Source organism: Poecilia latipinna, unplaced genomic scaffold (genome assembly GCF_001443285.1).
Source record: "Poecilia latipinna isolate Pla-1442-1.1 unplaced genomic scaffold, P_latipinna-1.0 Scaffold769, whole genome shotgun sequence".
In the NCBI taxonomy this organism is placed as follows: Eukaryota; Metazoa; Chordata; class Actinopteri; order Cyprinodontiformes; family Poeciliidae; genus Poecilia; species Poecilia latipinna.
Genome location: NW_015113385.1, coordinates 156,036 through 178,052, shown reverse-complemented (window position 1 = coordinate 178,052; position 22,017 = coordinate 156,036). Strand labels below are relative to the sequence as shown.

Genomic DNA, 22,017 nt, shown 5'->3' with positions numbered 1-22,017 from the left:
ATCTTCTGCCGCTCAGAGAAAACAACTGCGCATGTCTGGAGCGCCGCGTCTGAGTGAAAGGTGAGGAGGGGGGGGGAGTAACAGAAACACGTTATTGGTTGGATTTTAATTGGTGCATTTTGAATCCACTGAAAACAACGATGTTAATAAATAAACTGGATAGTATGCTGTACATTTAGTGATATTTTCACAGTTGCGGTCTCGACTGGTCTTGAAATAAAAGGCCGATTCCTCAGGGACCGAGTCCGATACAAGACCGAGACCATCAAAAAATGGTCTCGAGACCAAGACCGATCTCGAGTACTACAACACTGGTTTTTAGTCCTAAAAATTAATCCATCCATCCATCCATTTTCTTTACACCCTTGTCCCTCAGGGGGCCGGGAGGGGTGCTGGTGCCTATCTCCAGCTAACGTTCCGGGCGAGAGGCGGGGTCATCCTGGACAGGTCGCCAGTCTGTCGCAGGGCAACACAGAGACAACCATGCAGACACACACTGGCAATTTGGAGAGGCCAATTAACCTGACATGTTTTTGGACTGTGGGAGGAACCGGAGTACCCGGAGAAAACCCACGCATGCACAGGGAGAACATGCAAACTCCATGCAGAAAGACCGGGGCCACCTAAAAATTAATATTTAAGTAATATAAGTTTAACTCAGTATTAATGTACTGTAGTTACAGATCCCTTTTAAGGTCACAACTTACCTAGTAACATAAAACTGTCTATTTTATTTCTGTTTGCTGTTTAACAGAAGTAACTCCTGGTTCTACAACAGATGACCTTAGCTAACTTTTACCAGCAGGGGGCGAAAATAAGATTTTCTGCTCCTAAATTGAAAATGCATTAAAACTTTAAAACATCATTAAACAAGTTACAAATAAACACATTTAATTTAGTGAATTTATTTAGGTATTTTAGAGGAAAAGGGGTTTAATACAAAAGCACAGCACTGTTTCTAAGTGTATTTAGTCTGTTTCCAATCCTAACCCCACATTTACTGTCATTTTAAAGGATTTACTTGTTCCATACTTAAAAGTTTATCCCAAAAGCAACGATTAAAATAGAGATCGGTGATGGTGTTTATTTCTTCAGCTCACTGACTTCATGCTTTTTTTGGTCGACCCACAGCATTTCCTCTTCAATCTATCTCTCCGTCTAACCAAGTGGAAAGTTTCACCATGTCAGAGGCGTTCAGGCGCCGTGTAACCACGGAGACCCTGCCTCTTTAACACCTCTGTTTTGATAAAGGCAGCATCGGTCTGCCGATTGTTCAAACAACCCAGAGCGTCTCCATCATCACTCACAGAGGAACATCTGGTCATCATGAAGGCTGTTAACATCCTCCTGCTCTGCATCCTGGGAGCAGCTCTGCTGTCCACAGTCCTCTGCAACAGTAAGTTCACCTGGAGACGATTCTCTGATCAGCTGATCTTACATTCAATTTTGTGCTTTCTTGCAAAACAAGAAAAACAATAAAACAACAAACAAAACAAAAGGAATCTGATTCTGATTCAATTCAAATTCAAAGTTTGTTTATTGACCCCAAAGGAAAATTAAACATTGTATCTCATGTTCATTCAAACTCTTTATTAACTAACTGTGTTATTTTCAGGTTCAAATGGTCCTGATGAATGCTGCTTTCAATTCTTCAGAAACCGGTTGAACAAAAACCTCATCACTTCATATTACAGGACTGATGCTCGCTGTGCCACAAATGGAGTTATGTAAGTACTGATAACTGTTTCTGTTATTCTCCGTTATAAAATGATCAGTTCTGTTTTACTCAAAGTGAAGTTTGTTTTTCCCATTCCTCCTTTGTGAGAAAGAGAAATCTGTGCTTTTTTCTTTCAGCCTAATAACACGCAGGGCACGCCGCATCTGTGTGGATTCAAAGGAACAGTGGGTGCAGAATATTGTTAAGAGTCTGGAGATGAAGACCCTGTAAAGGATCTGCCTGCTGTTCTGCTTTATCAGATCATGTGAAGTGAACTGGCAATGTGGTCATGATTTTGGTATTAAAGCTTTTCTATTTCAAGCAAATATTTTGCTTTGAATTTACCATCCTTGTTTGTTTTTATAAAGTTTATTTTAAAATCTATTATGTCTGTAATGTTAATTGTAGTCTTTATTATAGTGCTACTGTAATGTAATGTTTCTTGCTTGCTAAATGTAAAGATTGTGCAATAAAAATAAACTATAAAAATAAACTTGCCTTACCTTCCATCTCTCTGCCACAGTCCTTAACTACACCTTTGGTTCTTCCTGCTGCCTCTAGTGGTTTCTATTTCCTGGATCCAGGCCTCATGGACAAGTCAAATAACTTCTGGAGAAAAACAATTGTGGTCAGAAAAGGCAAAAGTTGAACAATTTGTCAAAAACAACAAGTAATAAGTCAAGGTGAAGCTTTCAAAACCAAGAAGAGTTCTTACAATTTGAATCAGTGTCTGGCAACAAAATTGTTATAAATGTAACTCAAATTAGAAAATTGATGGATTTATTGAAGACTGTCCTGTCTCTTTAACATTATAAATATTAGTGGGTTCCTGTAACATATTTCAATATATTTGAGAATCCATGAATTGTTCAGACTCTGGATTAGAGAGAATCTGCAGTTCAAATCTGTACATCCAGTACTCTAGATACAGTTTTTACAAATTGTATCATTTTGAATGGAAAAATTATTCCCCACTGAAAAAAAATACTGGTTCAGACAAATCCTTAAAAGTCTTGAAGCAATGGTACTCTGACAAGTTCGGCTTTTTCAGTTTCTCTTAAAAACTAAACAATAACAACATTTAGCAGAACTACAGCGACCTGAACGACCTGCTGTAAGCTGCAGTCGACATTAAAGCCATTTCATATGTGTGTGTGTGTGTGTGTGTGTGTGCGTTTGTTTGTAATACCTTGCGGGGACAATTTTCCTGACATATCCTACAGTGTGGGGACCAATTGCTCCTTGTGGGGACCGGAGCCTGGTCCCCACAAGGGGAAACCCTATTTTTGGGTCAGGGGTCAGAGTTAGGACTAAGGTATGAATTGAGTTTTGGGTAGGGTTAGGGTTAGGAAAAGGGTAAAGGTCAGGTTATGCTGTAGAAATGAATGGAAGTCAATGGAAAGTCCCCACAAAGATAGCAACACAAACGTGTGTGTGTGTGTGTGTGTGTGTGTGCGTGCGTGCGTGCGTGCGTGTGTGTGTGTGTGCGCGTGGGTGTGTGTGTGTGTGTGCAGCCAGGCTAAACATTTTTAGACCACAAACCCAACAGGATACGCTCTGCTCAATGTGTGACTTTGTCACACCAGGGACAGTTTGTTCACCTCGACTCTCCACAAAGGCAAATAAATAATATTCAGAGACAAAAACAAACATTTATCTGCATTTGGGATCTTACAGTCACACTTTGCAGAGCTGAATGACTGATGATGATGATGATGATGATGATGAAGGACAGCAGCTCTGGAGGAATGGACCTGAGGTCACTGGTTGGTCAACAGACATTAAGACTCGTCTGACTTAATGGTTTTGTTTGGTTAGGAGAATAGTTTGTTGGCTCTAGTTGTCCAGTGCTCAATCACTCACCATGACAACCGAATAAACAGCTCTGGAAAAAATTAAGAGACCACTTAAAATGATCATATTCTCTTTTATAGATCTATGTTTGAGTAAAATGAACTACTGACATGTCTCTGAAATTCCAAGCAACAAATTAGTATTTATTTGCAGAAAAGGAGAAATGGTCAAAACAAGAAAAAACAGGTACTGTGCATTCAGACCTCAAATAATGCAAAGAAAACAAGTTCATATTCACTTAGAAACAACAACACTGATGTTTGAACTCAGGAAGAGTTCAGAAATCAACATTAGGTTGAGTAACCTGGAGGTTTTCAGTGCAGCGGTTCTTTCATTTTTTCTAGAGCTGTAGCTGCACAACACCTGCTGACATGAGCATTTATAAATAACACAAATATTACTGGTTTTTATAGTACTGTACTGATGGTGTGTGTGGTTTGGGAGTGTTAGGTGCTACATAAATTTCCCTATGTGGGTATTAATAAAGTATCGGTCTGTCCGTTCTGTTTATCTATTTGGTAACAGGTATTTCCAAACCACATCATTGATAATTCAGGTGTAAAAATACTCAAGTCACATGTCAGAGCTGGAAAACACCAGCTGCTTCTGACCAATGTATTTAACTTGTTTATAAGAAAATGAATGCTGTTCCTCTATTTAATTCAGATCTATAGATCTTAAATGAAACTTCTTGAAACTTGTGGAAACCTCATATCTACTGATCTGATTTTCTCATTTTTTCATCTTGTCTTTCCAAAGAAGTTATTATAAGCCTGAGCAATGTAGAAATACACAGAACAAAAACAGATCAATGTATTTTTTTTTATTTTAGATTAAATCCACAGGTACAGCAGATCACTTTATAAAACATCAGAAAACAAGATAAAATCAAAACGGGTTTCCAGTGAGGTTAACCCGTCAAGATAACAAAACCACTGAAACAGTCAGAGAAATGACTCTGCTTGGAAGCAAAAAGCTTTGAGTATATCTAAATATATGCCACCAATGTTCTCCAGCTTTTATGATGGATGAAACAAAGCAAAGAAAGATGAAAGGATGAGCAAGAGGTTCACTTCAAGTCCTTCTCATCCAGATGCCTCATCATGTTTTCAACCCACAGGAGACTTGGATCCACGCAGATGTGACGACCCTTCTGTTCTGTGACCAAACTAAACGAAAAGAAAGGAGATTCGAAAGTAAGAATACCGTCAACACTTCGTCCAGTGGTAATGTTAATACAAAACATCTCTAGTAGTTCTAAGCATAATTGACATTACTCTTATGATAATTTTCCTAAGAGAAAATCCCTACCTACCTATTCATCTTCTTAGAACTCGTTCAAAACTTGACTGACATGAATCCAGTTGGAGGTTTGAGTTACTCACATGACTGCAGCCTTGGGACAGCGGTAATCAGTGAAGTAGTACGAGCGGATGGCAGTTTTCCTCATCTTTCGTGAATAGAATTTGAAGCAGCAGTCGTCGGGTCCAATTCCATCTGCGAACAAGAAGATCACATGAAACGAATCATCTGACAGCCTGGAGACGCAGCTGCAGTCTGGCTGTGGTCTTACTGATGCAGAGGACAGTGGACAGCAGAGCGGCTCCCAGGATGCAGAGCAGGAAGACGTGTTCGGCCTTCATGATGACCAGATGTTCCTCGGGAGGTGATGACAATGATGATGAAGACTAACACAGAGTCTGGGGGGGCATCAGGGTTCAAAATGGATAGGAGGAGTGACAAGGTGTCAGTGGGGTTAAAGTAGGAGGGTGTGTGGTTATGAAGAGACTGCAAGTGAAACTTTCCACTCAGTGAGAAATGATGGAGGAGTACAGAGGGAACGCAGCCGCGGTCTGACCACCGCTGCATCCGTCGAGCAAGATGGTGACGGAGCACAACACTGGTTCTTACTAAACAATGAGAGAAACAATACAAAGGTGACGTTGAGATTTATATGTTGCGTTTTCTGCACGTTTCTCATGCTTCTGGTTTGAAAACTCACTCAAACGTCTTGAACCGATTCCTGAAAAAAAAAAAAAAGCCCACCATATATCTATATTACTGCTGGGCCCAACACGGCTGAAAAACAAGGACTGAACTGCATACAGACACTGATCAATACTTGGACTCCCAGAATGCACTTATTAAACATTCTTGATGGCCAAAACCAAAGATATTTTTGAACAATAATTCATCTCAGCATTGCTGCTAATTTCGAGTCTTGACCAAACAGACACAGATTATATTGGTGGTTGCAGATTTCCTTCCATTTGCATATGACCTCATTGGCTGTGGCTTCTTGGCGAACCTTTAAAGTCTAAGGTTTATCTCTATCCAGTCTGTATCGGAGGTCCTCACCACACATGGTTGTCTCTTTCTGTGGTTGCCTTGATCTTGAAATGAGACAACTTAACCCAGTTTGGATTCAAACAGAAGAGAAATTTCTGAGAGATTAATCTACAGAGGAATTACTTCCATATATGAGGAAAATAAGGCTTTTTCACATAACTGAATTAAATTAGGGAATTGACCTAAATTATTCAATTTACAACGGTGATAGTGTCGTTCAGATTTCGGTTCCTGGTTTCGGCGTCCGGTACTTGATGTATATTTTCTATATATCACAAGTGGAGCATTATATACTTGTGAAAGTAAATCTGTTGGGTTGTGATAAGAAAAGGTGCATCAGCAGCAGGGAGATCTGTTGCTGTTATCAAGCAGAATCCGTTCATGGACCAAGGTCCAGATGAATCCTACGCATTGGAAGCATCATACCTGCGTTCGAGAGAAAAACAACTGAACTGATTAGTAAGAGGGCATTTAAATACGCCGCCCCCTCAGTCTGGAATGACTTTCAGTGAAAGGCTAAATTGACAGAGCAATTGAGACTCGGTGAACTGAAAGCACTGCTGAAAGAAGAAGAGGTTTACTAATTGCAATTGCTTTTGATGGTCATGTTTAACTTTTTTTTTTTCTTTTACTTCATACTTTGATGCCTTTGAAAGTAGCATACGCCATCGTTGGGATGTGAATGCTGAAACTTGTAAACTCTATCTTGCCAGGTTGCTCTTGAAAAGGAGCTTGTGCGTCTCATTTGTAAACATTCTGGAAACATCTCTAAAATTTGTCAGAATATCAACACCAAATATCAAGAAAAACTGCAACATCCTCAAAGCACATTAAAGAATGAGACGAGAGTCGCTACAAGTTACACAAAGACATATTTCTAAGTGCCATGCATCATTCCTAGAATGTGGAACAATGCATGACGTTTTTCTTTCTCGGTAAATTCCTCTTGTCCTTCGTAGTTCTAGTGACCGCTTTAGGAAAAAGTGACTGACTAGGCAAACGTTGGTAAACCTAGTCATCATCCAGGTTTGTCTTGTTTTTAGGTAACGCTTACAATTTTGATGACAAGGTCATTTTTATTAAACAACCTGCTTAAGTTTAACCCAACTTGGTGATCCAAAGTCATCTTTCCAGATGAAAACAAAGGATTCCATTTGGAGGTCAAGGTCCCAGAGTTTTTAGAAAAAAAGGTGGAGAGGCACAGAATCCTTGGAGTTGAGAGTAAAGTTTCTACAATCTGTGAAGGTTTGGGAAGCAGTCTACCATCTACAAGGACATTTTAGAGCAACTTTTGGTTCTTTCTGTTGACAAGAGATGCTGATTTCATTTTCTAACTCAGCCCACACTGTCAAAGCTGGTTCAGTGGCCATGGTGATGCTGTTCTCGATTGGCCAGAAACTCTCATGACCTGAATCCTGTAGAAAATCTTTGGCGTACCGTCAAAGATTCTCTATAGAGGAAGAGGAAGATGAAAAGCACCAACCCAACACCTGGGCTTCCATTATGCCTCAACAGAACCACAGGCTGGTCTTTATCGTAACCAAAGTGTCCAAAAATATTTCTTTTCACAATCAAAATTTTTTAGATGCATCTGTAGATTTAACAAAGCCTCAAAAAAAAAAAGCAGGAGGGTATGTACAGCTTTTTATTATGATAAAACCATCATTTATGTACATTTTCAAGTGAGATACAGTTGCATGTCGACCCTCAGTCCTCAACAGTACACAGGTCTCAAGAAAAAACCAAAACAAAAGTGACGATATAAAATAAAACCAACAAATCAACCCGATTACTGAGCCAAGGAAAGTGACACTGATGATTGAGGGGTTTTGTGTGTTTTAAGTGCTTTGGATTAAAGAAAGGACAATTAGTGTTGATAGATAACACCAGGTTTCACCTTTAATGTAACATGTTAGAAACCAACATCTTTGAGCAATTACCTTCTTACCACAAGCACGCATTACAGAGAAAAGATCGGCACGGCAACGTCAGTGCAAACAACACGAAAACAAAAAGACGGAAACCAGTTTAACTGTGACCGATGACATGAAGTGATGATGCGAGACACAACTCAATGCAAAGACTGACATGTTTGTGCAAAAAGCTTTATTGCAGTCCTGTGTGGTTTTTTAAAAAAACCACAGTGGAGGAGTTGAATGGTGGGTGGAGGGGAGGGAGGGTGAAGTGCAGAAAGATGATGATGTGAAAGCAGAAAAGAAACAGAAAACTGTCTGGAGACAGCCAAAAGATGAGTGAGAAGAATCCGACAAGTCAGAACCGATTTTTGGTTTCAAGTCATCTCAAGACTTCGGTGTACTTAGAGAGCGCGGTCCCACTGAGAGGAGATTTTCACAGAAAACAAAAGTAGCCTCAAAAAATAAAAAAATAAAAAATCAGCAGCAAAACAAGCAAGAGGAAACGGCAATTTTATCCACAGTTGACCTTCAGATCCAATCAGATTTCTATGCTTTCAACCTGATTAGATTAAAATTGGGGCTTAAAAAAATAAAATAAAGAAAAGTTTCAAGAAATAAATTTTTAGGTGTTTCATGTGGTCCTTACTTTAACTTTACAGATGGCGGCAATATAAATGCAGGCGTCACCTGGTTATGATGGGATGACACGTTTACCACAGTGTGAATCCACTGTGAAGGCCACAGAAGTCTGACTAAAGCAGAGCCAACATCTGATCCCCAACATCCAAGACATTTACAGCCAGTCGTACTTTGAACTCATCCTGCTGCGCTTTGGAGCAGCAGAGTTTAAACCAGGAGCAGCCGTGTAGTGTGTTAATGTGTGTTTAGGTGGGGGAAAGTTTCTGGTATTAAAGCAAGAATTCACAGCTTCTTAACTCACACTTAAAGAAAAAAAAAAAAAGTATAATTTAATAAAGTTCCAGTTAAGAGCTACACCTTCCCCTCACTTTTAAAGACAAACTGGCTGACAAACTGTAACTGCAATTCGAGCCAGACTTTAGAAAGGGCCGACATGGGCAGTAGCCCAGGGCTCCTCAAACCCCCCACCCAAAACAAAACACTTTTTTGTGTGTACTTTGCGTCTTTCGCAAACATCATACCTCATATTAAGGTCGTGGACTAATTTTGCATGCCGTGTTTTTTTCTATTAATTTAAACTTCTCAAATATTTGAAACCAATCACTTTGGGGCCAAAATGGAGTCATCTGCAGACATACACAGGATCTATTATGCTCTGTAATTTGCATGAGTTAGATTTTTTTTTCTATGGCACCAAAACTAGTTTGGGCCCTTGTACTTCTAAATCCGGCCCTGACTGCAATAATCTGTCATATTATTTTACAGCAGGAATAACATTCTCGTTTTTACTTACATACTGTGAGAAACTTACAGTAGCCTATGTCTACAAGTGTTCTTCAAAATGTATTGGAGCCTGTTCCAAAAGTGGGAGGAGCCTCCCCAGCTGCAACTTCAAGATCCAATATGGATGCCTCATGGAAGAAAGTGCTAAAATAAAATGTAAGAAAAATAGTTTGTTGGGAAACTTCATCAATTCATGCATTCATGTTTAAAAATCAATGACATATTGCAGCTTCAGACATGAATTATACTTTATATTAAAGCTCTTAAACTGTCACCATCAGCCTCCGACGGCTCCTTCTTGAATTTACAGTATCGGCTAGGCAGAACTTGCACACTAAAACTGCAGATCTTGCTTGAGAATACAGAGTTCATATTTTACTATCACAGCTATCTGGACAAATTTTAACAAAGACTAATAAAATGTTTCTTCAATCACTTAGTAAATCAAGTAAACCGGTTCCGTCTCAACAGTAAAACATAGTTACACGTGTCGGCTTGTCTGATGCAACATGTTCACACTCCTCTCACTTGCTGAGGAGGAACTTCGCCACATCCTTCATTTCAATTGTATGTCTCATCACATTTTCGATAAATATTAAATAACCGCACAAAAAGACTTCACACTCCAGGACACTACAAAGCTGAAATGTACCACCAACACATTAAAAGCATGAAAAAGAAATCAACATCTGCAGTGTTTAGACCAACTTCACCACTTTTTTTTAAGTTAACCCAGTTTCATTGATGCAAAAATAAAAAGAATTTTCCAGGCAGCTTATAATACGACCTCGATGAAGAGTTCTCATTACTTGCATGTTGGATAGAAGCTGCAGAGTCAGCATGTGATCGAGTAGCAGCTTGGTGGATTTTAGCGCGACAGAATGGAATGATTCAGAAAACAAGCCTGACTAATTAAATAAAACACACGCGCACACACACACCATGAGGGAATGATAGATGTGCAAACAGAATCCACTGGCCACATTATAAACAAGCATGGCCTTTTTGAAAGCAAAGAGTGGAAATTAAAGATAAGAGTGATGTTCCCTGACTGGTACACATCTGGGGGAAAAAAATAAAAATAAAAAAAATAATAAAAAGGGCTTTGTGATTCTCGTTACGGTAACCAGAGGAAGAAAGAGACAAGACGAGTGGAACGCGGTTCAGGTAGCCGACAGCAGAGGACCCGGCGCCGGGTGGAGAGACTGGTGGAGGAACTTCAGTGGTACCTCTGTGGTTTCCTCCCTCTGCCTGAGGAGATCTGACTCAGCCTGGTGTTCATGACGGTGGGAGTGCGATACATTCTTCACAGTTTCCCAGCTACAGTTTCCAGTTCACTGCTGGGCTTCATGGTGGGTGTTGGGGAGTAAAACAGGAAAATAAGGCCTCGTATTCCTTTCACCTCCCGGTGCTTCCTGACCGGCAGACCCTCCTTTAGGATGCTGGTTTAGGGTCTGAGCGGCAACACGAAGGAGAGCTCCATCTCAGCAGCTACAGTAGTTTACTTCTCCCCCATAAGTTGATGTGAGGTGGGGGGGAGGGGGTGTCTCTGTCTCTTTCAGGTGCAGGATGCCCTGAAAGCTGGAGGGGATCTGAGTGGATTAGTGTGTGACCTTCCCTCTGACCTCAGCTCAGCGCCTCGGCTCCGGACAGCCTCGCTCCGGATCTCTTCTGCTCTGTCAGTGTCTGCAGGACCTGAGAGGATGGAAGGCAGCAGAGACGTTTTTAAACTTCCTCGTTTCTCACAGGTGGCATGAAAATAAATAAAATAAGGCAGAAAATACACAACAGGAAGCATTCATAACTTTTTCTAATTGTGTTTCTAAAATGCTAAAATTAGTCAAAGGAGTAAAACAGACCGGCGCATGAATTAGAGATCATTCGAATCAAGAATACTTTAACCCTAAAGGAAAAGTGGGGTCTCAAGGAAGGGTCTCCTGTAGCAGTCTGTATTACAGCGGCTCAGAAGAAGCCTCTGACTGAACACTTTTAAATCTGAAATGTATAAATTTGTGAAAAATAGAGGGTGCAGCAAACAATAGAATTAATGATGCACGATATATTGCCATCAATATTGGTATTGGCCAGGTCGTAGAACTACTAGTAAGCCACACTTTTCAGATTTGTATTTAATTTTCCTTGCACTTCACAGTCATGTGGTACGTTGTGTTGGTGTATCACATACATTAATATATAATATCGTTAAAAAAAAAAAAGTCCAAGGAAAGTGAATCCTTTTGCAATGCACTGTGAAACAAACGCAGTGGATGAACCAGTACCTGGGCCCACTTCCTGTTGCGGCTGGTCATGTGAACGGCTGCGATGTGCTGGAAGAGCTGCTCAGGGGGGATGAGGTCAGGGAGCCGGGTGAGGAACTGAGCCATGTGGATGAAGTCCATGGAGGTCAGGACGTCCTGGTAGAGGCGCAGCACGCCCAGCGCCGTGCGGAACAGGAACTCCTCGCCGTCCCTGCAGAACACGTCCCACACGCGACACGCCAGGTCCAGTGGCAAAGACTTGCTGTACAGTGTGAAGATCCTGGGAGGAAAGAAAAAAAAAGAAAGAGGAGGAAGACTGTAAATTGCAGCCAAGATAAAAACTGCATCTCTCTGCAAGAGACAACAGAGGCTGGCAATAGTTTATTTAGGGGTAATCAATTCATTTACATTCATGATGTCAGTCCACTACCGTCAGAATTAGCTGGAAACTTTCAGACCAGGAATCATCGTCTGATCTGAGTGATCAGAAAGAACTTAAATGGTGCTAAAAATCATGATGTGAACTCACTCAAGACAGTCTGGACACTTTTTCCCCTGCACTAGTTTGGGAGTCTGAACACAAAGCCTTGTGGAACACATGTGACTCGTGTGACCATCACTGATTAAACAAAACAAACAGGAGCGATTTTTCTGGGGTGCAAGGTTTGTTTTGATCGATTGTTGACCTCATTGAACCCGTTACCAAATTGCAAAGATCCAATTATCTACGACAGACTTTCTCAGCAGGTGTTAGCAGTCGTGTCTGAAACTGTCAACTTGTAACTTGCAACATGTTTTCCTCATTAAGAACAGCAGCATTTCCATTAAAAATGTGAGCAAAACTTTCAATACTTTGTTAATGTTGAAATAAAGAAAACAATTTTGCGATAGCAGTGTTTCCATGAAACAAAAAAATGCAATAAAAAAGTAACACGGGAATAAACTTGGTCATAAACAAGTTGCTGTCCACAAACAGGGATGATGTGAATCAAGTGTTTATATCGCAGTTTTGCAAAATGCCCAAATTTCAACACAGTTAAAAAAATAATAACTCATCCTGGCTCATAAACCTTTTATTGTAAAAATGTGAGTTCTTTGAAAACTGCCGTTGCCGTTAAGTGCATTTGTTTTTGTAACTCTAATTTGTGCAATTCTATGCTCAATGAAAACGTAGCTAAGGATGAAAATTCTCAGTTTGTGGTTTGACACCCACTGTTTCATATAGCTGTTAAAATACCTCATTAAACAGTGTGATAAGAACTGTTTATTCCACCTCTCTACAAGAGAGAGGTGGAATAAAATGACATATGACATTATCTGCCAAAGGGGATGCGCATTTAAGCATGGTTAAAACTGTACTGTCTAATGGGAGGTGCTATTTGAGTAGCAAGTGAGAGTGAACAGAATTTCCTCCAGTGGAAGGTGCAGACCACTAACACAGACCGATGTGCAAACTGAGCCCATCCTGTTTTCTCAGAAACCCAGTTGAGGTTCTGAATGTGACCCGCAGGCAACATGAAGTTCCCCTGCAGCAACATGGAGCGTAAAGTTCACTCTGCATGCAGGTGAACACATTACCAGCTCCACACGCCGACTGACAGGGCAACTTTAAGATTTGGGTCAAAACTATCTAAAGCAGCCAGTCAAGTTCAGAGTAAGTCAATTAAAAAATAAAAAGCTGTAGAAACGTGTAAAAGTGACAAACTCACCAGTCAATTAAATAAATATCAGGAGTCAAGTTGTTTTTCTTGAAATGTGCAAAGAGCTTTGGTAGATTTTCTTCAAAGAACACTTCAAACGCTGCAAAGTACGTCAACATCTGGAAACAAGAGAGAGGAAACCATGGAAACAAAGAAACCAACATTTAACAGTCATTGCACAGGATAAAGTAGGGATGCACTTTATTCACTTCCAAAACCGATATCTGACGTTTATCTGATGCAGAGAAACAGCTGAATTGATTTAAAACGTTTCTTTGTTTTTTTAAACATAGAAATAAATGTACTGAATAAAACATTGATCTGATAACTCTGCACCAGTACAGCAAACTTAAACAAGCTTGGTCAAATGTAAAAATAACAACCTTAATTTGCTAAAACAAAAATAGATTGACTACATTGGTCAAATGTAAAAATAAACTGCAGCAAACCTTTTAAATACTTCAGAAAGAGCAAGTAGGATTTCTGAATATTATGGAAAATAAATGATAAAACATTATGTCGCTCAGATCCAACCTTATGGTTCACCAATACTCAAAGATTTTTTTCTCCCCCAATATTGGGATAGATACAGATATTAATATCTGATGGGTAAATCCCAAGGGTAAAGTCCCTGCGTAGTTTTTGAGAAACCCTTTAATTCTATTTCCTACCCAAACATTCCGTCAGAATAAGTATGGAGTTTGTAAAGAGGCTCCCCACGTGTGATTTTTATGTATGATGTGGTTTCTGAGTGTCAGCATGTGTGTGCGTGTGTGTTTTACTAACAAGGCTGTGGTCGACTCTGAAGAAGGCCATCTGACAGGGCTTGTTGAGCAGGTTGGCGAAAGCTATGAAGGCGTCGGCTGTGTCCAGATTGAGGATGAGCACAGCGGCGATGAACGACATCCCCTGCACCTGAGCGCCGCAGTAAGAAGAAATTAAAGAACACAGCCATTAACGGGCAACACTGACAGCTACAGAGGCGAGTCAGAGTGATTTGTGTCTGAGAGACTCAGAGCACGGCCATGACTCAACACCTGAACTTTCACTCTGTCAATACCAGGAGCATTTATTGCTAATCAGACCAAAAACAGAGGAGATTCACATAAACTGATGCTGATGCACATAAACTGTATATGCAGTGGTGAGAGCACAGATGTGTGTGCAGAGATGGGTTGGGGTCAGCGCAGGAAGTCACAGTCATTTCAATAAAGGTGTATAAACAGCAACAGTGAGGCTGCGGTTGAACAGCAACAGAGCCGACATCACAGCTCACATGTGCAAACAGATTCAAAGGAGCGCTCCGTGAGGTGATGACTTTTTAATTTCACAGAATGATTCGCTAAAAAGCAAAGCTCAAAAATACAATTATTTGAACAATAAAGTTCTTTAGTTGTGTCAAAGCTTCTCATTTTATTTTGTTTACTGTCCTGAGCCCTCATCATTTTAGATTAAATTGAAGTTTGACAGTAGTAATTTTACTATTTTGAGCTTTTAAATTCAAGAATTTAATAGAGTTTCTGCAGGTTTCACCAAAATTAAGCCTTTTCAAGATCATTATTAATTAAATTTAAATTGTCATTTACAAAATCCTGCAAAGTTGGCACTTTTAATGGACTTTTAATGCAACTTTTAAAGCAACTTTGCATTAAAAGTGTCATTATTTACCAAATGACACTTCATGACAACAGTCAGACATTTATAAAGACTCGTTCATGTTTATGACAGTGTTATTGTCAGTCTTATGCACACCCCTTCAAATAAAGTGTTATCATAAATTTAAGATTTTTTAAGACATCCTGTAAAATAATTTACTAAAAAGGAATAAAAAAGTGACATTGATTTGACATGTGAAATCAATGTACAGAAGAGAGATCAGTCTGTGTTTGAGTTTCAGTTTCAGCAAATACATTTTTTTTAAATCAGACATTTTTTCCCATCCTGCAGACCTAGATTGTGTTTTTGTTCAATATTAATCAGAAACAACTTATTAAAAGTTTCATTATTCACCAAAACTAAGACACTATCAGGATTAAACAAGGACCAATAAAAAATTTATTTCTTTACTGAAGATAAAACTGATTTTTTTTTCATCTGATCAATTAGAGTTCTTATTAATCACACCAACAGCATGTTTTATTGGTTTTGAACTTTTCATACGCAGTTGAAACTCCAGTCATAGCTGATATCGACTGCTCACCTTTCATAACATGGACCCACTCAGCTTCTCCACAGCGCCCACTCAGGTGAAAATTAGATCCGAGAAGCTGACATCTACTTGCGCTGCACTCTAACAGCTTAATGATAAAAAGCATGGGTGTTGGTGTTGTGTGGGAGGCTTGTGATACGCTATATTTACCTTTTTACGCTCTACAAGAATTCCTGTGGTCAACAGCAGAAAGTCCATTTAGTATTTCCCCACAGCATCTCTGTGGTGTTAAATTACAGGGTAAAATATTATGCTAATGCTGCGATATTCTAAGAATGTTCCACTATACTGTGACATAGTGGGTTTTTCCCCAAAGCTGGTAGAGAAGAGGGCAAACGACGAGGGAAAATAGCCTTAAACGACACCTATAGAGACGTATCGGATTGACTGTGACCGCTACAGACATGAAGGTTGGAAATGTGTGAAAACTACAACTAGAAACAGTAACTGTACTCATGAGGAGTTAAATATCTCAATTTAACTAAGTAGTGTGATGTAATTGGGAGTCATAATTTTGCGGTCGTCATGTTTTGTTTTAATGACAACTTCATTTCAAAGCCCTTTTAGTGGAATGGCTTCATCAATTGTGCCGACGCTGTAAAAACTGAAATTGGACAATTTGAAACAAATCTGTCCGACCAGCTGAAACTCAAACACTGACTGATCTCTCATCTGTGTCGAACACAGAAAGAGGCAAAAAGGCCTTAAATATCTGTTTGAATAATTAGAAAACCTACAGAATTACAGAGGAGCTCAATGGTATAAAATGTGAGCCAGTTCTACAACACTTAGTTCTCATTTCATCTTAACTTTTACATAATTCACTCACTTTGCTTGCTCTGTAACTTATTTTATACATTTTTCTATTACTTTATTATTTTTTAAAGATATTTTTTGTTACAATTTAGCATGCCATTTTTCAGAGATCATTTTGTCAAAAAAAACAAAAAAAACTAAACAAATAAATCTTGTTCTTCTAATTAATCAGGGACCAAAATGATTAGATTTTCTTTTTAATTATTTTTTTCTTCTCTTGTAAAGCGTCAGAGTGTCTACAAAAGTGCTATAAAAATATGATGCATTATTATTATTATAGTCTGGGTATATTGTTCTAGTTAAAGACTGTATATTTTGACTTGCAATTCATTTCACATAAGAACGAGATCAAATTTACCCCAACAGCGTGTTTGATCATAAAAAAGATGGAGGTGATTTAAACATGGATTATCAGTATTAGTGAGACTATTATTGTTCCCTTGGGTAAATTTTCATTGCAGTGAGGTGGCAATAAAACAACAAAAACACCAAAATAATTTCTTTTTTATATATATGTATCTGAAGATAAATCCACATATGTATGTATGGTAAATAACCAACATGACAGAGGTGAGATGTAATCTCAACACAGGAAGTAGGGAAGTGTTTGGATGGACTTACATAGCCGACGTCTGGCCGGTAGCACGTGTACGCTCCCAGAATGCTGTGCAGCACGTCATAATAAGGCCCGCCCTGAACATCAACAGAGAACCAATGAAGAACCAGGAATGAGCTTCGCTTCCACTTAAACAGCTTCCAACATGGCGGAGCTTTTTAATTAGGTTCAACATGACTGCATCTACATTCTGGATACAACCTTCATGTAGCTTCCTGTTGCTCACCTGCTGGAAGATGCACAGTTGGGGGAAAGTTCTGGAGATGTCCAGCTTGATGAGCTCCAGGCTCGACTCGCGGTCCGAAGAATCTAAAACGTCTTGAAGAAAACCCGTTGTGTCATGTGGGAGTTTTACTTGGATCAGAAATGAAAAACAAAGAAATCCACATTTTGAGTTTAGTCTCTTACCTTCGGTGTCAGTGGTGAGAACTGCTGTGCTTCTCCACTTCTCCTTCGCCCGGGCCAGACAAATGTTATACAGCTCTGCAGGGACGGCAAATCAATCAATATGAGACAGGAGAGGGCAAAGGTTAAAGACGATGAGCGGAGAACAAGATGAGAGGACAGAGAGGTGGTTACAGAAACCACAACTCCATTTCAGAAAACGTTTATTCTACTTGTTGCTGCCCTCTAGTGTTCAGATCCAAGTACTGAATTTGATGAGTGGAGCACCAGTGACCATCATGTTCAACATTCACCTCTCATCAGCAGGTTTATATTCCTACACAAAGTATCTATGAACCGCCCAACAAAGGCATTTAGAATAAATAAAAGCTACCAGCTGAATATTGTGATAAAGGAAAAAGATATTTTGGATTTTTCATGCATCTAATGAGCCTCTTCTACACTCAGGGCTGGAGATTAAATGTTATGTTCTTGAAAGCTGCAGAGGAACCTTTAACCTTGTTCTTTCAGAACGACATGGCGATAATCAGAAGCACTGATGTGAACAAAAGCAAATATTTTATGTGCAAAGAACGTCTTTTCAAAAACATGTTTGAGGATCCAAACAGTCAACTTCCTAAAATAATACCCAAGTCATTTCTTGGTAAAAAAAAATGTCTTGGGTATTATTTTAGGAAGGTGACGATATTCAAGCTTAAGTGCCAGGAACATGTGGAGTTTTATTACGACATCCACTACCTGCATATTTATACAGCAGAGATCTTGAAAGCCAACATGTCGTTTCCTCCAGTTTGCAGAGGAGGCGTCACATTTTGAGCCGTTAAACTGCACATTTTTTCATCAGTGGTAGGTACACTTCCATCAACAGTGCAGATCATTTTTCATACAGTGCATGATCTAGCTTAGAAAACAGTTAGCAAACCTAGCTTCCTTTAATTTAGTTTTACAGGATAAATTCTAAAACACTAATTTACCTGGATGATTTGTAAACATTCTCAATCCCAATGGGTCCATAGGAGGATTATATCACTTCTCCTGTATAATTAACTCTTCTTACCTAGATTTCAATTAAGTATATTAATAAATTACTCAACCAATAAGGACACAGATTAGTGTTTGAAAAATGATATCACTGCCTTTTAATGTTAACCTGAAGATTTTAGATTTATTTGTCTGTTTCAGAGCTGGAAGAGGAAACAGGTTAGTAAGCTGAACTAGAACTCTGTAAGTTTAAATTAAAACTGAAAACAACAAAAAAAATATAATAATAATAATAATAATAATGTACCATGTGTGATGTTCAGCTCGTTGCCCACAGCCAGGCTCCACACTTTTCCCCTGACACTTGGAGGGATGCCTTGCCACCAGAGGTCTCTCACTCGCCGGGACGTACACCTGCAGACAGAAAAGAAAAACTCAGGCTGGTTTAGAGCTTTGTTTCTCTTTTTAAAGAATCCATTACGGGTCAGTGCCACATGGGGGCGATAATGTACGACTGCAGGAGCTGCTGCCTCTACCGCCAGAGCAGGAAATGACAGGTAAACCCCAACACAATATATCTGGCTACTACTTCCTGTTTAGGTTTTCACAACTCCTCCTTTTACTGACCTGCGTGTGTTCGGTTGTATCAGCTAATGTGGTATTTAGTTGGTCTAAACTAAAGTAGATCAACTAAGAGAAAGTATCCTGTAGGTACATGGATAATTTCTGAAGAACAAGTATTACTAGCGTGTCCGGTTTTGAGATTAAGTGAGCCTCAGACGAGGCAAGAATGCTGGGAATGTCACCCAGGAATGTTTCAGAGACAAATGTTTCATGTTTTTCAAAGCTTGTGAATGGATAATTGTTGAGATCGCAGCTGATTCTGAATGCATTTCCTGTTTGAGCTAATCTTGTGGCAGCAGGAAAAAAGGCAATTACTAAAAAGAAAAAAAAAAGAAAAAAAAATAGTAAAGAAAACAACCAGCCCTAGATTTACAAAATGGGAAAGTAATATTCACAGTAAATTTGAAGATAAATTCATTTATTAAACACTAGAATAAATGGGATAAATATAACTGATCAATATGTGCCGGAAATAATTGAGAATGTTTGGACTGAATAAAATATTTAGAAAAGATGCAACAATACTCAATATTCATTGATTCAGTCTATTGTGATGTTGGTCTCTAGATCCATATAATTCTACAGCTGTTATAATTTTTCTATTTGGTTTTATATGCTTCATTTCTGTTTTTACTAAAACCAGATACAGACGGAAGAAAAAAAGTGTTATGTGGAAGGCTGTGGAATGTTAACTAATCTTTTCTTCTTTTTTAACTTAAGTCAAACATACAATTTTGCATTCATTTAATTTACTGTAACACATATAAATGTGACTTGGAAAATATAGATAAGAAGAGCGTGACTCACATTGTGCTCCAGTTGGGTAGGATCTCCTGGTTCCAGATCTGGGCCGCCGTGCCGATGCTCTCCTCCAGCTTACAGCGATCCTCCAGCTGCTTCTTCCTTTTCTGAGCTTCCTTCAGCTCTGCAGAAGACAGAGAGTGAATTTAAAAATACAAAAAAAAACAAAAAAAAACAATATATGACGAGCTGATGTGGTTCAGTGAGGATTCCAGCTGGCTGACCTCTCTTCTTGGCCTGGGCCACCATCTCCTCATACTGCTGTCGGTGTTTCTGGGCCTCCTCTGCAGGTTTGGCGGGCAGATTACTGCAAAAACAAAGATGCGTGTGTGTGTGTCAGAGGAAGTGAGTGAGCAGCAGTGTGTGTGTGTGTGTGTTCACTGAGCTCTACCTACATCATTTATGAGAAGCAGGCCTATGGCCTAAAGAGACACACCAGTCTTGTAAAGGAAACTCTCTACACTCCATCACAAGCTGCATGTAATCCAGCTGCACATGTTTGGATCCGCTTTCAATTTATTTATTTATTTTTTTCCACAAAGTTTTTAATTTTTGGACCCAAGACTGATTTCTGATTTTTGTAATTAAAACGGACATAAGGATGAATGTCCTTTTTGATTTCCTGTTTGTTCCTTATAAGGCAGACCCACTGACAGTAGAGAGGTCAGAAACGCATTCTGTTTGGACAAATAAGTTATTATATATAGCATATTAGAGGAATGATGCTTCAATTTGGCCAAACTAATAATTAATTCTGACTAAATCAGAAAATCCAGCTGGTCAACAAAACATCTCTGGCTACAAATTAGAGTTTGATTTACACTACAAAAACTCACACTATGAGCTGTATTTTCTGTTAATTTTTTTTTCTTTTCTTTTTTTTTAAATCTCCAATTTTAAGTTGATCCTTTTGTTTCCCACTCAATTTTTTTTCTAATAAATAATAAAAAAATCTGATGCAGAAATGGAATGAATGTAAACATTGGATTTCTTGCATATAATCAAAATGGAAGAGATGGGAAAAAACTCCTGGTATTCCAAGAGGAAGTTGTGATGAATTAGTTGTTTTACAATGAAATAAATTAAGCAGCACAGAAGAATGAGGTCTAAGGAAACGGTAAGAACAACAACAAAATAGACAAGAAATGAGAAGCTTTTTCTTTTAACAAAGAGTGAGGAAGTGGAAAAAAACATAAAGCATAAGCTCCAATGATCATGTTAATGAAGACACTGGTAGGATGGAACGATGAGGAAACATACGCAGGTCTGTCCTCCAGGATGAGCGCGGTGGTGGAGAGGGGCTCGAAGTCCAGGTTCTTCCTCACTCCCTGCCTGGGGGATGTCGGGTTGCCAGGTCCAGCTTTGCCACTCTTTGTTTCATATTCCTGAGGACAAACACAAACATGGATGGAGAAAAATAAGAAAACAAAGTGACGACAGACGGCAATAGAGGCTAAATTATTTAGTTTGGGCGGCAGCTATTAGTGTCGGAGTGGTGCTGGTATCGACGTGTAGCATCAAGGAGAAAAATAAAACTATAAACATTCCACTGAGGAAAGTCCCTTAAGGGTCAGAAAGTCATGTGGAAGGACAAACCGATGGGATTTAGTGAAGGACAGACAAAACTATAAAAATTTAAAAACTAAATAAATCAAGAGACGTCGTTACGGACTGACTTATTTTCAGTTTGTCTCTAATGAGCTCTGATTTAACGCTGGGTGTGACAGAGAGGGGGGTGGTCATGTGATGTGTGTTTACAGCTGAGGTCATAGAGCAGCTTAACTCAAGGCCAGCCATCAGCTGACTTTCACACTGTGGGCGCAGCGTTACGGAGCACACGGGTCAGAGGACGGCCTCTTTAGAAACACGGCGCAGACTTCCTGACCGATTACAAAGCAGCTAAAAACAGAACAAACGCAGCGTGGATGCACATCAAACTGAATCACAGACGATTTCGTACATTAGCAACAGAGACGGAGGTCTGCCAGAACAGAGTTGGTCACCGATCAGCACAGAAAACACCAGGCAGGAAATCCATTTCTACACTCAGAATGACTAATGCAGTCCAAGGCTTTTTCTGTCTTTTATTGTTACTCATTTTTATGATGCACTGTAGTTATCTACATATTTGTTACATTGTCAAGGAAAAAAAGAACTGTATGCCCAGCAGGGACACAGTCTGACTTACATCATTATCACCACCACTAGTAGGTGGTGATAATACCCAGAATTCAGAGCAGGCTAAATCAGTGCTGGGTCAAAGATTTGATTTAATAGAATGGTAAATGGACTGAACTTACAGTTGTGGTCAAAAGTGTACATACACTTGTAAAAAATCATAATGTTATG

At 39.3% G+C, this 22,017-nt stretch overlaps 3 protein-coding genes across 9 annotated transcripts in view; 1 reads left to right on the top strand and 2 right to left on the bottom strand.

Moving 5' to 3' along the window:
• Positions 1-1,202: 1,202 nt before the first annotated feature.
• LOC106955796 (C-C motif chemokine 3-like) lies at positions 1,203-2,210 on the top strand. Its single transcript, XM_015046180.1, has 3 exons — positions 1,203-1,396; positions 1,616-1,727; positions 1,855-2,210. The coding sequence occupies exons 1-3, from the start codon at positions 1,327-1,329 to the stop codon at positions 1,946-1,948; spliced, it is 276 nt and encodes a 91-aa protein (XP_014901666.1). The 5' UTR covers positions 1,203-1,326; the 3' UTR covers positions 1,949-2,210.
• A 2,169-nt stretch (positions 2,211-4,379) lies between these two features.
• Positions 4,380-5,378, bottom strand: LOC106955801 (C-C motif chemokine 13-like). Its single transcript, XM_015046188.1, has 3 exons — positions 5,145-5,378; positions 4,957-5,068; positions 4,380-4,740 (listed from the first exon to the last, which is right to left on the bottom strand). The coding sequence occupies exons 1-3, from the start codon at positions 5,212-5,214 to the stop codon at positions 4,641-4,643; spliced, it is 282 nt and encodes a 93-aa protein (XP_014901674.1). The 5' UTR covers positions 5,215-5,378; the 3' UTR covers positions 4,380-4,640.
• Positions 5,379-7,547: 2,169 nt separating this feature from the next.
• Positions 7,548-22,017, bottom strand: part of tbc1d14 (TBC1 domain family, member 14) — a 57,151-nt gene continuing 42,681 nt past the window's right edge. For 6 of the 7 annotated variants that reach the window (XM_015046195.1, XM_015046198.1, XM_015046196.1 and 3 more), the window contains 11 exons: positions 20,929-21,053; positions 19,893-19,975; positions 19,675-19,792; positions 18,551-18,657; positions 17,266-17,340; positions 17,084-17,175; positions 16,863-16,934; positions 14,003-14,131; positions 13,226-13,335; positions 11,538-11,796; positions 7,548-10,953 (listed from right to left, as the gene is read on the bottom strand). In XM_015046195.1, the coding sequence (XP_014901681.1) occupies positions 10,885-10,953; positions 11,538-11,796; positions 13,226-13,335; positions 14,003-14,131; positions 16,863-16,934; positions 17,084-17,175; positions 17,266-17,340; positions 18,551-18,657; positions 19,675-19,792; positions 19,893-19,975; positions 20,929-21,053 (1,239 nt within the window). In that variant the 3' untranslated portion in view covers positions 7,548-10,884. The remainder of the gene's footprint in view (positions 10,954-11,537; positions 11,797-13,225; positions 13,336-14,002; positions 14,132-16,862; positions 16,935-17,083; positions 17,176-17,265; positions 17,341-18,550; positions 18,658-19,674; positions 19,793-19,892; positions 19,976-20,928; positions 21,054-22,017) is intronic. The other variant, XR_001426652.1, reaches the window with a different exon arrangement.